The sequence below is a fragment of the Thalassophryne amazonica genome, chromosome 11 (assembly GCF_902500255.1).
Source record: "Thalassophryne amazonica chromosome 11, fThaAma1.1, whole genome shotgun sequence".
NCBI lineage: Eukaryota > Metazoa > Chordata > Actinopteri > Batrachoidiformes > Batrachoididae > Thalassophryne > Thalassophryne amazonica.
Window position 1 is genome coordinate 5,943,095 of NC_047113.1, and position 12,963 is coordinate 5,956,057.

At 41.6% G+C, this 12,963-nt stretch overlaps 1 protein-coding gene and 1 long non-coding RNA gene across 5 annotated transcripts in view; one reads left to right on the forward strand and one right to left on the reverse strand.

Annotated features, from left to right (window-relative positions):
- Positions 1–9,698: 9,698 nt before the first annotated feature.
- On the forward strand, positions 9,699–10,444 carry LOC117520142. The gene is made up of 2 exons (XR_004563545.1): positions 9,699–9,848; positions 9,889–10,444. It is a non-coding gene; the product is annotated as an uncharacterized LOC117520142 (long non-coding RNA).
- Positions 10,445–11,243: 799 nt separating this feature from the next.
- LOC117520140 (serine/threonine-protein phosphatase 2B catalytic subunit alpha isoform-like) overlaps positions 11,244–12,963 on the reverse strand; it is a 155,029-nt gene continuing 153,309 nt past the window's right edge. For all 4 annotated transcript variants that reach the window (XM_034181445.1, XM_034181443.1, XM_034181444.1 and 1 more), the window contains one exon: positions 11,244–11,986. In XM_034181445.1, coding sequence (XP_034037336.1) covers positions 11,808–11,986 — 179 coding nt within the window. In that variant the 3' untranslated portion in view covers positions 11,244–11,807. The remainder of the gene's footprint in view (positions 11,987–12,963) is intronic.

A 12,963-nucleotide genomic window follows, 5' to 3' on the forward strand; every position in this document is an offset into this window, starting at 1 on the left:
TCTGACAATGCGTTTTACCTGGGACAGTCTGTCAATGTGCAAATTTTTTGTATTTCCACATGACGACAACAAGCACACACACACGCGTGCGTCACGGTGGACAGTTGTTAGGTCATGTCCGTCAAAACATGGTACATGTTCTACAGCTGTGACATCCAGGGCCGGAAATCTCAACAGCTGCTGCTGTTGGCAGCCAACCACACCCCCTGTCCATTCAGCGCAAAGACCAAAGTGTCACTCTTTATTTCTGTGTTATGTGATTTTTTTTATTTTTTTTAGTTACTTTGGCATATAATTGTGTATGTAGTTATTGTAGTAATTATTTCTATACCTGATTTCTTCTATTTCTATAGCAGCTCTCATTTCTAGAAATCTGGACAATTTTCTTAAATCCTCCAAACCGTGAATATCCAGGGTTGGGACCAGGAAGCAGAGTTGTAGTCTTACACACCTCTCTGCAGCTTCTCTCCCCCTGCCATCCCCTCATTACCCCATCCCCGTAGAGATGGTGCCTGCTCCCAGACCACCAATAACCAGTAAAATCTATTTAAGCATAAAAATTCAAAAGAAAATAATATAGCACCTTCAACTGCACCACAGACTAAACAGTTAAATGTGGTCTATTAAACATTAGATCTCTCTCTTCTAAGTCCCTGTTAGTAAATGATATAATAATTGATCAACATATTGATTTATTCTGCCTTACAGAAACCTGGTTACAGCAGGATGAATATGTTAGTTTAAATGAGTCAACACCCCCGAGTCACACTAACTGCCAGAATGCTCGTAGCACGGGCCGAGGGGGAGGATTAGCAGCAATCTTCCATTCCAGTTTATTAATTAATCCAAAACCCAGACAGAGCTTTAATTCATTTGAAAGCTTGACTCTTAATCTTGTCCATCCAAATTGGAAGTCCCAACAACCAGTTTTATTTGTTATTATCTATCGTCCACCTGGTCGTTACTGTGAGTTTCTCTGTGAATTTTCAGACCTTTTGTCTGACTTAGTGCTTAGCTCAGATAAGATAATTATAGTGGGCAATTTTAACATCCACACAGATGCTGAGAATGACAGCCTCAACACTGCATTTAATCTATTGTTAGACTCAATTGGCTTTGCTCAAAATGTAAATGAGTCCACCCACCACTTTAATCATATCTTAGATCTTGTTCTGACTTATGGTATGGAAACTGAAGACTTAACAGTATTCCCTGAAAACTCCCTTCTGTCTGATTATTTCTTAATAACATTTACATTTACTCTGATGGACTACCCAGCAGTGGGGAATAAGTTTCATTACACTAGAAGTCTTTCAGAAAGCGCTGTAACTAGGTTTAAGGATATGATTCCTTCTTTATGTTCTCTAATGCCATATACCAACACAGTGCAGAGTAGCTACCTAAAACTCTGTAAGTGAGATAGAGTATCTCATCAATAGTTTACATCCTCATTGAAGACAACTTTGGATGCTGTAGCTCCTCTGAAAAAGAGAGCTTTAAATCCGAAGTGCCTGACTCCGTGGTATAACTCACAAACTCGCAGCTTAAAGCAGATAACCCGTAAGTTGGAGAGGAAATGGCGTCTCACTAATTTAGAAGATCTTCACTTAGCCTGGAAAAAGAGTCTGTTGCTCTATAAAAAAAGCCCTCCATAAAGCTAGGACATCTTACTACTCATCACTAATTGAAGAAAATAAGAACAACCCCAGGTTTCTTTTCAGCACTGTAGCCAGGCTGACAAAGAGTCAGAGCTCTATTGAGCCGAGTATTCCTTAACTTTAACTAGTAATGACTTCATGACTTTCTTTGCTAATAAAATTTTAACTATTAGAGAAAAAATTACTCATAACCATCCCAAAGACGTATCGTTATCTTTGGCTGCTTTCAGTGATGCCGGTATTTGGTTAGACTCTTTCTCTCAGATTGTTCTGTCTGAGTTATTTTCATTAGTTACTTCCTCCAAACCATCACATGTCTATTAGACCCCATTCCTACCAGGCTGCTCAAGGAAGCCCTACCATTAATTAATGCTTCAATCTTAAATATGATCAATCTATCTTTGTTAGTTGGCTATGTACCACAGGCTTTTAAGGTGGCAGTAATTAAACCATTACTTAAAAAGCCATCACTTGACCCAGCTATCTTAGCTAATTATAGGCCATCTCCAACCTTCCTTTTCTCTCAAAAATTCTTGAAAGGGTAGTTGTAAAACAGCTAACTGATCATCTGCAGAGGAATGGTCTATTTGAAGAGTTTCAGTCAGGTTTTAGAATTCATCATAGTACAGAAACAGCATTAGTGAAGGTTACAAATGATCTTCTTATGGCCTCAGACAGTGGACTCATCTCTGTGCTTGTTCTGTTGGACCTCAGTGCTGCTTTTGATACTGTTGACCATAAAATTTTATTACAGAGATTAGAGCATGCCATAGGTATTAAAGGCACTGCGCTGCGGTGGTTTGAATCATATTTATCTAATAGATTACAATTTGTTCATGTAAATGGGGAATCTTCTTCACAGACTAAGGTTAATTATGGAGTTCCACAAGGTTCTGTGCTAGGACCAATTTTATTCACTTTATACATGTTTCCCTTAGGCAGTATTATTAGACGGCATTGCTTAAATTTTCATTGTTACGCAGATGATACCCAGCTTTATCTATCCATGAAGCCAGAGGACACACACCAATTAGCTAAACTGCAGGATTGTCTTACAGATAAAGACAAAGACATGGATGACCTCTAATTTCCTGCTTTTAAACTCAGATAAAACTGAAGTTATTGCACTTGGCCCCACAAATCTTAGAAACATGGTGTCTAACCAGATCCTTACTCTGGATGGCATTACCCTGACCTCTAGTAATACTGTGAGAAATCTTGGAGTCATTTTTGATCAGGATATGTCATTCAAAGCGCATATTAAACAAATATGTAGGACTGCTTTTTTTGCATTTGCGCAATATCTCTAAAATTAGAAAGGTCCATCCCTTAGTTATGCTGCTATAGACTTAGACTGCTGCGGGGGTTCCCATGATGCACTGAGTGTTTCTTTCTCTTTTTGCTCTGTATGCACCACTCTGCATTTAATCATTAGTGATTGATCTCTGCTCCTCTCCACAGCATGTCTTTTTCCTGGTTCTCTCCCTCAGCCCCAACCAGTCCCAGCAGAAGACTGCCCTTCCCTGAGCCTGGTTCTGCTGGAGGTTTCTTCCTGTTAAAAGGGAGTTTTTCCTTCCCACTGTTGCCAAGTGCTTGCTCACAGGGGGTCGTTTTGACCGTTGGAGTTTTTCCGTAATTATTGTATGGCCTTGCCTTACAATATAAGGCGCCTTGGGGCAACTGTTTGTTGTGATTTGGCGCTATATAAATAAAATAGATTTGATTTGATTTGATTTGACCTGTGCTGGCTGTGGTCTCTGTGGTTTTAATGTGATACATTATGTACACTGAGCCATCATTTCTAGCTGTCACTGATGGCTGGTTTACACACAGACGGTTTTGTCGGCGAGTAGTACGTAGACCGAAGTTCGCGGTAGTTCCGGCTGTTTTCACGGAGGAAAGGGGCAGAGCTCGCCAGCTCCGGTTCTTCTTCTTCTTCTTCGTCTTTTGGCTGTTCCCGTTAGGCGTCGCCACAGCAGATCAGTCGTTTCCATCTCACCCTGTCCTCTGTATCTTCCTCTGTCACACCAACTGCCTGCATGTCCTCTCTCAGCACATCCATGAACCTCCTCTTTGGTCTCCCTCTTCTCCTCCTGCCTGGTGGCTCCATCCTCAGCATCCTTCTCCCTATATACCCTGGGTCCCTCCTCTGCACATGTCCAAACCATCTCAATCTCGCCTCTCTGACTTTTAGTTTTTTGTTTTTTTTATTTACCCAGGTAAAAAACTCATTGAGATTGACATCTCTTTTCCAAGAGTGACCTGGCCAAGACAACAGCCAAAACATTGTTACAGCGATGAGACAAGACAACAATCAAACACAATTTCACACAAGAGTAAAACAATTAAAACCATTAAGACCATTAAAAACCACAGTGAAATTCAGCATGTACTAGAAGCAGTCACAATGTCCAATAGTGTTAGTTTCACGTTCCTTCAAAAGAGATTTAAATTCACCCAAAGTCACAGGATCTGTTAATTTCAGATCCTTTTGGAGTTTGTTCCAAGAAGCGGGGGCAGCATATCTGAAAGCAGTTTTTCCCCAGTTCAGTTCTCACCCAAGGAACTGACATCTGAAATGTTTGTTGGGAAAGTAGGCCGTAAGATGGTTGATTTTTAAACATATATACACACAGATAAGATGGCAGGAGCCCAAGAATACATTTATAGACAAATAAAAACCAGTGTGACAATCTACGAGCAGACAGAGATGGATACTCAGCTGTAGAATACAGTGTACAGTGGTGAACACGGTTTCCACAACCAGTGATAAAACGCAAAGCACTATGGTACACACTGTCCAATTTCTTGAGGTGCTGTAAAGTTGCATTCATGTACAATAAATCTCCATAATCCAACAAAGGTAAAAAAGTTACAGAAATTAGACGCTTTCTTACAAGAATTGAAAAACAGGATTTGTTCTGAAAGAAGAAACCCAATTTCAACTTTAGTTTTCGAACTAGGACCTCAATATGGGGTTTAAAAGACAAATCTTGGTCAATTAATAAGCCGAGGTACCTGTAAGTTGACACAATTTCTATCTCTGTGCCCTCGGTGCTTTTTATCTTGGGGAGATTTGCGGGTAACCATTTAGCATTTGAAAAAAGTATTATTTTTGATTTGTCTGCATTTAAAACCAGTTTAAGATTCATCAAATGAGACTGAATTATATTAAAAGCCGACTGTAAAACTGCAAACGCTTGTTCAACTGTGGCAGAAGAACAATAGATAACGGTATCATCTGCGTAAAAATGACAAGATGTATTGGATATATTACAGCAGAGATTATTAATATAAATAGAAAATAACAGTGGGCCTAGGACAGATCCTTGGGGAACCCCTTTTGTTATGGGAAGAAACAGAGAGGAAGACCCTGAGAAATGAACGGATTGCATCCTCCCTGATAAGTAATTACTAGATAGAATTTCTGATTTATCAGTAATAAATTGTGAATTACTGACAATATGAGTTGGGAAATCATTAGTTTGGATTTTTCCAAAAGTTGATTTGTCTCCAAACCGTCCCACCTGAGCTGTCCCTCTGATATGTTCATTCCTAATCTTGTCCATTCTTGTCACTCCCAAAGAGAATCTCAACATCTCCAGCTCTGCCTCCTGTCTTTTTGTTAGTGCCACTGTCTCTAAACCATACAACATAGCTGGTCTCACTACTGTTTTGTAAACTTTCCCCTTCACTCTTGCTGATATTCTTCGGTCACAAATCACTCCTGCCACCTTTCTCCACCCACTCCACCCTGCCTGCACTCTCTTCTTCACCTCTCTACCACACTCTCCATTACTTTGAAAAGCTCGCCAGCTCCGGTTGTCAGTCAAAATTAACATGACGGACCTTGATCACACGGCGCGAGTTGCTGTGGAAAGCTCCCAATACAGAGAGTATCATTATTATTATTTGCTCCAGGAGCTGTCTGGATGATGGCTGCTTTCAGCGGTCCTTCCGTCTCTGCAGGAGCCAGTTTGAAGATCAACCGTCCCGTTCACGCACGCACATGTAAACAATTAAAAAAAATAAAAAATAAACTCCGCTGCTTGCTGCAGCTCGCTCTTTCCCCGAAAAAACTCTGTCAGAATTGTGTTTAGAAGCCAGTCACCATTTCCTTCATTATACAGCTGTGTAGCTAATAAGTAAAATAATCTCCAGGACGATTTGCGCGTGCACGCATGTAAAATAAAATTTAAAAGAACCTCCGCTCCACGCTGCTGTGGTGCTGCTGCTTACTCCAAAAACTCTGTCATGATTGTAAAATAAAGGACAAAAGAGACATAAGTCCTGCTCACAGGCTGCTACCAGATACAGGACATGTTCACATCTTCAGTCAAACTCCAGACATCTCCATGTCACTACATATTCAGTCCCTGATTGGTCATCGCGGTGCGACGAGAACTGCGGCACTACAGGAAGCGGCAGGATGAAACGGCGATTATAAAGTATCACATGCGTTGTTCGTCATCACGGATGGTCTCCGGGAATTGCTCCCGGAATTATTTGACATGTTGAATAATTCCGGGAGCGATTCCCGGTAAAGCTGGAACTAAACCACGCCCCCTAGTGCCGGCGTTAACAACGGCGTGTGATTCTTAAGACGGCCAAAAACTCTTCCGGGATGCTTCCGGGAGCTCTTACCGTCTGTGTGTAAACGGGGCTTGAGTCTCTGGCCAGTGATCAGCTGAGAGGCGCCTCGCTGTGCTGTGTGCGCTCTGGGTGGCCACTCCCCATCTGTACATACATACATATCAGCATTCTATACAAGTGTGCCCATCCCCCACACGCCCCATGTGTTGTGGGGGGGCAGCACGGCATGCGAAACACGTGTTGCCACGTGTGTTGCTTGGCAACTCCACAGTTGTGGGGGCACGTAGACAAATTCCACATCCAGCTCGAAAGTGATCGTCTGCTCCTTATTTTCTAAGTGTCCCTTTGAGCGGTGTTGGATGTTTGTGTGTGTCACCTGGAATTTGGCTGACACCTGCCACGAGAGGGATCAAATGGGCTCTCACAGGGCGCTCTGTCTTTCGACCGCTGGTGTGGGCGAGTAGTTGTAGCAACAGGTGCACGAGAAGTTAGAGGCGACTCCAAGTTTTCACGACTGGCGTGCAATTCCCCCTTTGTGCGCTTCAATCGTGTTATGTGTGAAGGAGCCATAAGGGATTCTTTCTTTTGTAACCTGTTTTCTTGATCATCTGACACAATAATTAAATAAGGGCTAAATGGGACAATGAACTGCAGATTATTCTGTCCAATGACTCCTGGAAAAGCTTTTCGTGCTGTGAATTCCTCCTCCAGCTGTGCCAGACTCAGCTTAATACAATTCAAAGTACAACATAAAGTTCACTAAAGTAAAGCCGGACTAGACACCCTGTGAGTTGACCCACGTTTTGTTTGTGCCAGAAATTGTTGAGTTACTGGCATACCTGTTTTATTGTAATCTCAAAGATTTTGGATTTGAGCATCTGTCCCACCCCAGATGATAATAAAGTGTCGGTGACTCAACAGAGTGTCACTGCCTTTACTTATTTCCTCACTTTCCGGAGAATTTTGCTTTTGCAGAAATCACACTTGCCACCTTCAGTTAAGGTCTGGTTGCATAATATCTGGTTTCTTTTGAAACTGGAAAAATCTAAGACACTCTCAGAGGCTGATAGGTTCTATCACCACTGGAAGCCTCTGAGAGTGTCTTAGATTTTTCCAGTTTGCAAAGACAAAGTGATGATGCTTTGGAAAGCGGACATATGTTTATGACCTGGAGCTCAAATGTGTCGAGGGGGTTGTGCAGGTGAGAGATCGCAGCTACTCTGGTTTGCTGTGTAGGCAAACACTTACCGACACTTCTCTTCTTCACTGGGAACAAAAAAACAAACAAACAACCCAAAAAAAACAACAACAAAAAAAAACAACACTTTTGATGTCTGGTTCTGTGTTTGCAGCTGAAAACAAAACAGTACACGATTTTATTAGAAGTGATGCTGTTTGTGGGAAGAGACTAATCCACGGGTGGACTGTGGGAGTGTCGGCACAAACCATTCGGAGGGTGGGGGTTTCAGTGGAAACCATTTGAACTGGCACATCCACTAGGTGACTGTGAGTATGCTTTTAAATTTTCCGAGCCAGGCCGAATAGTTTGTGCTGAAACTCCGACACTCCGCCCAGGGATTATTCTCTCCCGCGTCTGTGCCAGCTATCCCCAAATGTGGTCAAATCCCACAATATCATGTAGGGGTTCAAACGAGACTGCGCTGCCCTATTGTGATAACCTGACTCTTGATCATGTTTCACCATCAGCACATCTGTCATTCACACAGTCGCAGTAGCCAGTGGATCTTTTTATTTTTGTTGAATACAGATCAGTCCTCTGTATGCTTTTGTTTGTTTTCTTTGTGTTTTTTTTTCTTCTTCATTTTCCTTTGTTCAGTTTTTGAGGTTTGAGTGCATTTGTTTTTAATTGTTTGCAGCATTCCATAAAATATTTAGATTTAAAAATTGTTTCTGTGGGGTTGAGTGGATTTGTGAATGTGCTGTTCATGTTTAAGTGCTTGCTTTGAGTACATTCATACTAAATGTTTTTGGAGGGTTGTGTGGACTTGGTACCATGTTGTTGGAATTTAGGTGCCTGCTTCAGCTACATTTACACAAAATCCTTTCTGAAGGGTGGTGTGGACTTGTGAATGTGCTATTGGGGTTTACATGCCTGCTTCAGCTGCATTCATACAAAATCTTTTCTGGAGGGTTGTGTTTGCTTTTGCCCACACTGTGCATCCAGAGAGTATTCACAGCACTGAACTTTTTCCAAATTTTATGTTACAGCCTTTTTCCAAAATGGAATAAATTCATTTTTTCCCTTCAAATGTCTACACACAGAACCCCATAATGACAACATGAAAAAGGTGTTTTTTAATTTTCCAAATTTATTAACACTGAAAACAAGTATATAAGTATTCACATCCTTTGCTCAATACTTTGTTGATGCACCTTTGGTAGCAATTACAGCCTCAAGTCTTCTTGAATAGGATACCACAAGCTTGGTGCACCTATCTTTGGGCAGTTTTGCTCATTCCTCTTTGCAGCACTTCTCAAGTTCCATCAGGAAGGATGAGGAGTGTCAGTGCACAGCCATTTTCAGATCTCTCCAGAGATGTTCAATTGGATTCAGGTCTGGGCTCTGGCTGTACCACTCAAGGATATTCACAGAGTTGTCCTGACGCCACTCCTTTGATATCTTGGCTGTGTGTCATTGTCCTGCTGAAAGATTAGCAGTCATCCCAGTGTGAGGTCAGGAGCGCTCCCCATCCAACCTGATGGAGCTTGAGAGGTGCTGCAAAGAGGAATGGGCAAAATTGCCCAAAGATAGATGGGCCACGTTTGTGGCATCATATTACAGAAGATTTGAGGTTGCAATGCTGCCAAAGGTGCAACAACAAAGTATTGAGCAAAGGGTGTGAATACTTATGTACAGGTGAGTTCTTAGTTTTTTGTTTTATTTTTAATGAATTCACCATTTTTATTTATTTATTTATTTATTTTACTTTTTCATGTTGTCATTATGGGGTGTTGTGAGTACAATTTTGAGGGGAAAAAAATGTAATTACTCCATTTTGGAATAAGGCTGTAAAATAACAAAATGTGGAAAGGTGAAGCCCTGTGAATACTTTCCAAATGCACTGTATATATGGAAAATTGAGATTTAAAAAAAAAAAAAAAATCCAATTGTCATTTTCTCAATACAAAACAATTCACTTCTCTTACATACAATAAATAAAAATAGCAGAGCAGAATGAAAACACTTGGATACTGGATAATGTTGTGCATTCTGTACGTCAGCAAGTCTTATAGTGCAAAAGTGCTGTGCATCACAGCCGGTGGAGGAGGAGCTCATTCTGATGAACATTTTCATGCAGTTGGTATCAGTTTATAAAAAGTCATATTTTACTGATTAATATCATGATGAAATAAATGCAGTGTGACATTAAAGGACCTCAGACAACACACAAGGAAATGTACTTGGTTACGGCCTCCGGACTGTGTGTGTGTGTGTGTGTGTGTGTGTGTGTGTGTGTGCTCTTTGACGAGGAAATAAAGGTGCCGTGTCCATAGCAAAGGTTCATGCATATTTTATTCAAGAGTAAAAAAGTGGATCGTCCCATGGGGCATGCGTACAGTGTTTGTGACTGGGGAGTCGAACAGAACAAAAGCAAAAAGAAAGAAAGAAAGAAAGAGAAAGCGAGAGAGAGAAAGAAAGAGAAAGAACCGTGGCACATTTCCTATGGCACAGGGTCTCCCAGGGGGCTTCCACAGTCCCAAAGAAGCACAGCAAGATCAACCGAGGAACAACGCAACGTGAAGAGCAACCAGTAGACAGAGAGCTTAAATATTAAGAATAATGTCCATAATAATAAATAGAATCATAAATATCAAATAACATGAGGAGTCCTCAGGAATTATGATCAGAAAGAATACACGTTTTCCTTTTAATTGTGACGGCATCACACCGGCTTTTCAGTCATAATGTGTCTTACTGCTTTTATTTTTCATCAGTGCAGTTTTAACCATGCAAGCATGCTTTTGGCTGCCTGGACCTCTATAGTGTGACTATTCATCAACGCCAGTTTAATATTTGTTATTCATATTATCCTTTAAAACAACTCCTGTACATCGGCAAAGAAGAGATTAGAGGATGTGGACTGACATTCTGGATTAGAAACGCACCGTCGTTCTGTACAGCGTGGAAAAGAAACCTGAACGTGTCCAACATAGGTCACGAAGAAGAAGAAAACAAGTAAAGCATCAAATGAATACAAAAAATAAATTAACATTACATACAAAATAAATTATTCATTATTCCTCTGTTCATTTATCTTATTGAGAAAAAGAAAATAAACCCTACCGTAGTGAAACACAGAGCACAAATATAACCTTCACATTATTATCAAAGAACTTAACTCTGCATGCGCTGATATAAATGCTTTACACGCCTTTTCTTCTTCTCGCCTTGGCTGCTGCCTGTTTGCACTCTATGTTACATTTTGCTTTTTAGACCAGACTCCCGGCCATCACTGCTGTTTAGGAACAGCACGTGGGAAGAAAAGGAGGCTGTAGAAAGAAAACAAACAGAATATGACTTCACATTTCAACTCGTCCCCCGCCGCTCCAGTACATACATAAAACGTCCTTCGTGTGCTGGACTGCATCCTGTCATCATATGCATCAGATGTACAATAAAACCTCTATGTGTCCTATTTACATGCGTCGGGTTCAAATCTGATCCCTGACCAGTTTCAGGGCTTTACCGTGAGCCGACTGGCCACGGATCAGACGGGGTGATGGGGGAGCTCCACTCAACTTCAAGCTGAAGATGGGCGCGATGCTACAAAAGCAAAGAGCAACCTCCTCTCAAGACAAAAAACAAAACCAAAAAAAAAAAAAAAAGAGTGAGGGCTGAGATTAGACTGCGGCTGAGATTATCTGCCCACATCTGTTGGCGTCAGATAAGACGCCACATGTCGCCGCTTTGTTAAATTTCTGTCGCCGTTCCAAGGCTGACGACCGGCCTGTCTGCAAAACACGCTTTCAAATACAAAGGCAAAAACATTTAAGAATGCGGGTCAAAGCATGTGCACGCACACGGGCATTCCCATAGCAACCACAGAAAATCACCACAATACCTCCAAGTGCACACATACAGGAAGTGCCCCCTTCTTAACTCCCAGCGCTGTCCGTCACATCCTGGGGCAAGCACTTGAGCGCGCTCTCCCTGACACGACGGTCCACTTTTCCACTGTGGTGGTGCTGATGGTCTCGCACGGCGAACAGCAGCTCCTCCTTGGCTGCGCGGGAATTGTTGTTGTCGTTTTCTTCCTGTTGTGTGGGAACACAGGGATTGTAGTTCTCTAAACAGGGCCGATCAGTCCAAAGAAGGGACTCGTCCTTTGTCAGTGAAGTCTGTTTCGGCTCAAGTCTTAACATACAGCTGAGGGCAACGAGGAAGGTAAGTGTGTGTTGTTGTGTGTGCATGTTGTTTCTTCAGTGAATGAAATCTCGTGTGCGGTTTGCATGTTTGTATGCCTATGTACACTTATCGATAAATATGGTACCATATTAGTGCGGTAACTGCGAGCGTGTGAGAGTGCACGTCCATCACTGTATATTGCTGTTGCTGTCGGTCCCATTGGGCTCCCCCATGTTCATGCGGCCCATGGACAGGCCCACGCTGTTGACGGCGTCACGGCGCGGCGGCATCCTCTCATTGATGCGGTCAAGACCTTTGGCCTCCTCAAAACTGCTAATCCGATGCTGCGGGGAGAAGCCTCGGATGGCTGCAGAGACACACACGCACACAAATAAAAGTAATACACACACATACACAAACATTTAGTGCGCGCACCACGAGTTAATATTTAACAAGATATTTAGTAGAATCTTGTGTATCTAAACCTCTGGGAAATATTCAGCAAGCTGAAATAGACTGAACCTTCAAGACCATTTTTATTCGTTTATGAAATGTTAATGTGAACACAATCTGAAGTATTAAAATTGTACTTTTAAATGACTACTTTTGGGATAGAAATATCATAATTTAGTTTCTGTCATCTATAGAAATTTAATCAGGACCATAAGTATTTGGATAGTGACAATTTGTGTGGGATGTCAGGATTTTACAAGAGCATCATGTTGATCGATTCGTGACTTGGTTATTTTCCTGAGCCTTTGTCATCTTTTTGGAATAATTTGGCTGCAAACCTTCAAAATAATGAGCTTTTTAAATAATTATTTTCTTCAATGTACTATTTTTTTTTTTAACAGGCAACATGCCAGTGCACGTACAAACCCTATGATGAATGTAGCCTTTAAATATGAATTTCTTAATTTGATATGGGTGCACATTCCTGAACCATCCAGCAGGTGGAACTACAGGAATGCAGCACTTGGGGAAACTGACTAAGGAATCGGAGGGTCTGGGTTTGCAATTGTCCTTTTTGCACACTATTGCATTTACCACTGTTTTAAACTTTTGGACCAGCACTATTATTAGGACCTACAGCAGTGGACCAACATCCTCCATCGCACCACTTTGGGCAGTGGAAATTAGGGACAGACTGATAATCAGCTCGGCCGATTATTGGCTGATTATCAGCCAGGCCAATTATCAGCATTGGCCGATATCAGCCCCGGCTGATTATTGGTCTGGCTGATCATTGGTAAAGAAGCTAAAGAGCACCCAGAGGGATTATTGGACAATGCCAATTATCGACCCAAGTGATTATTGGTCTATCCCTAATGGAAATAATGATTT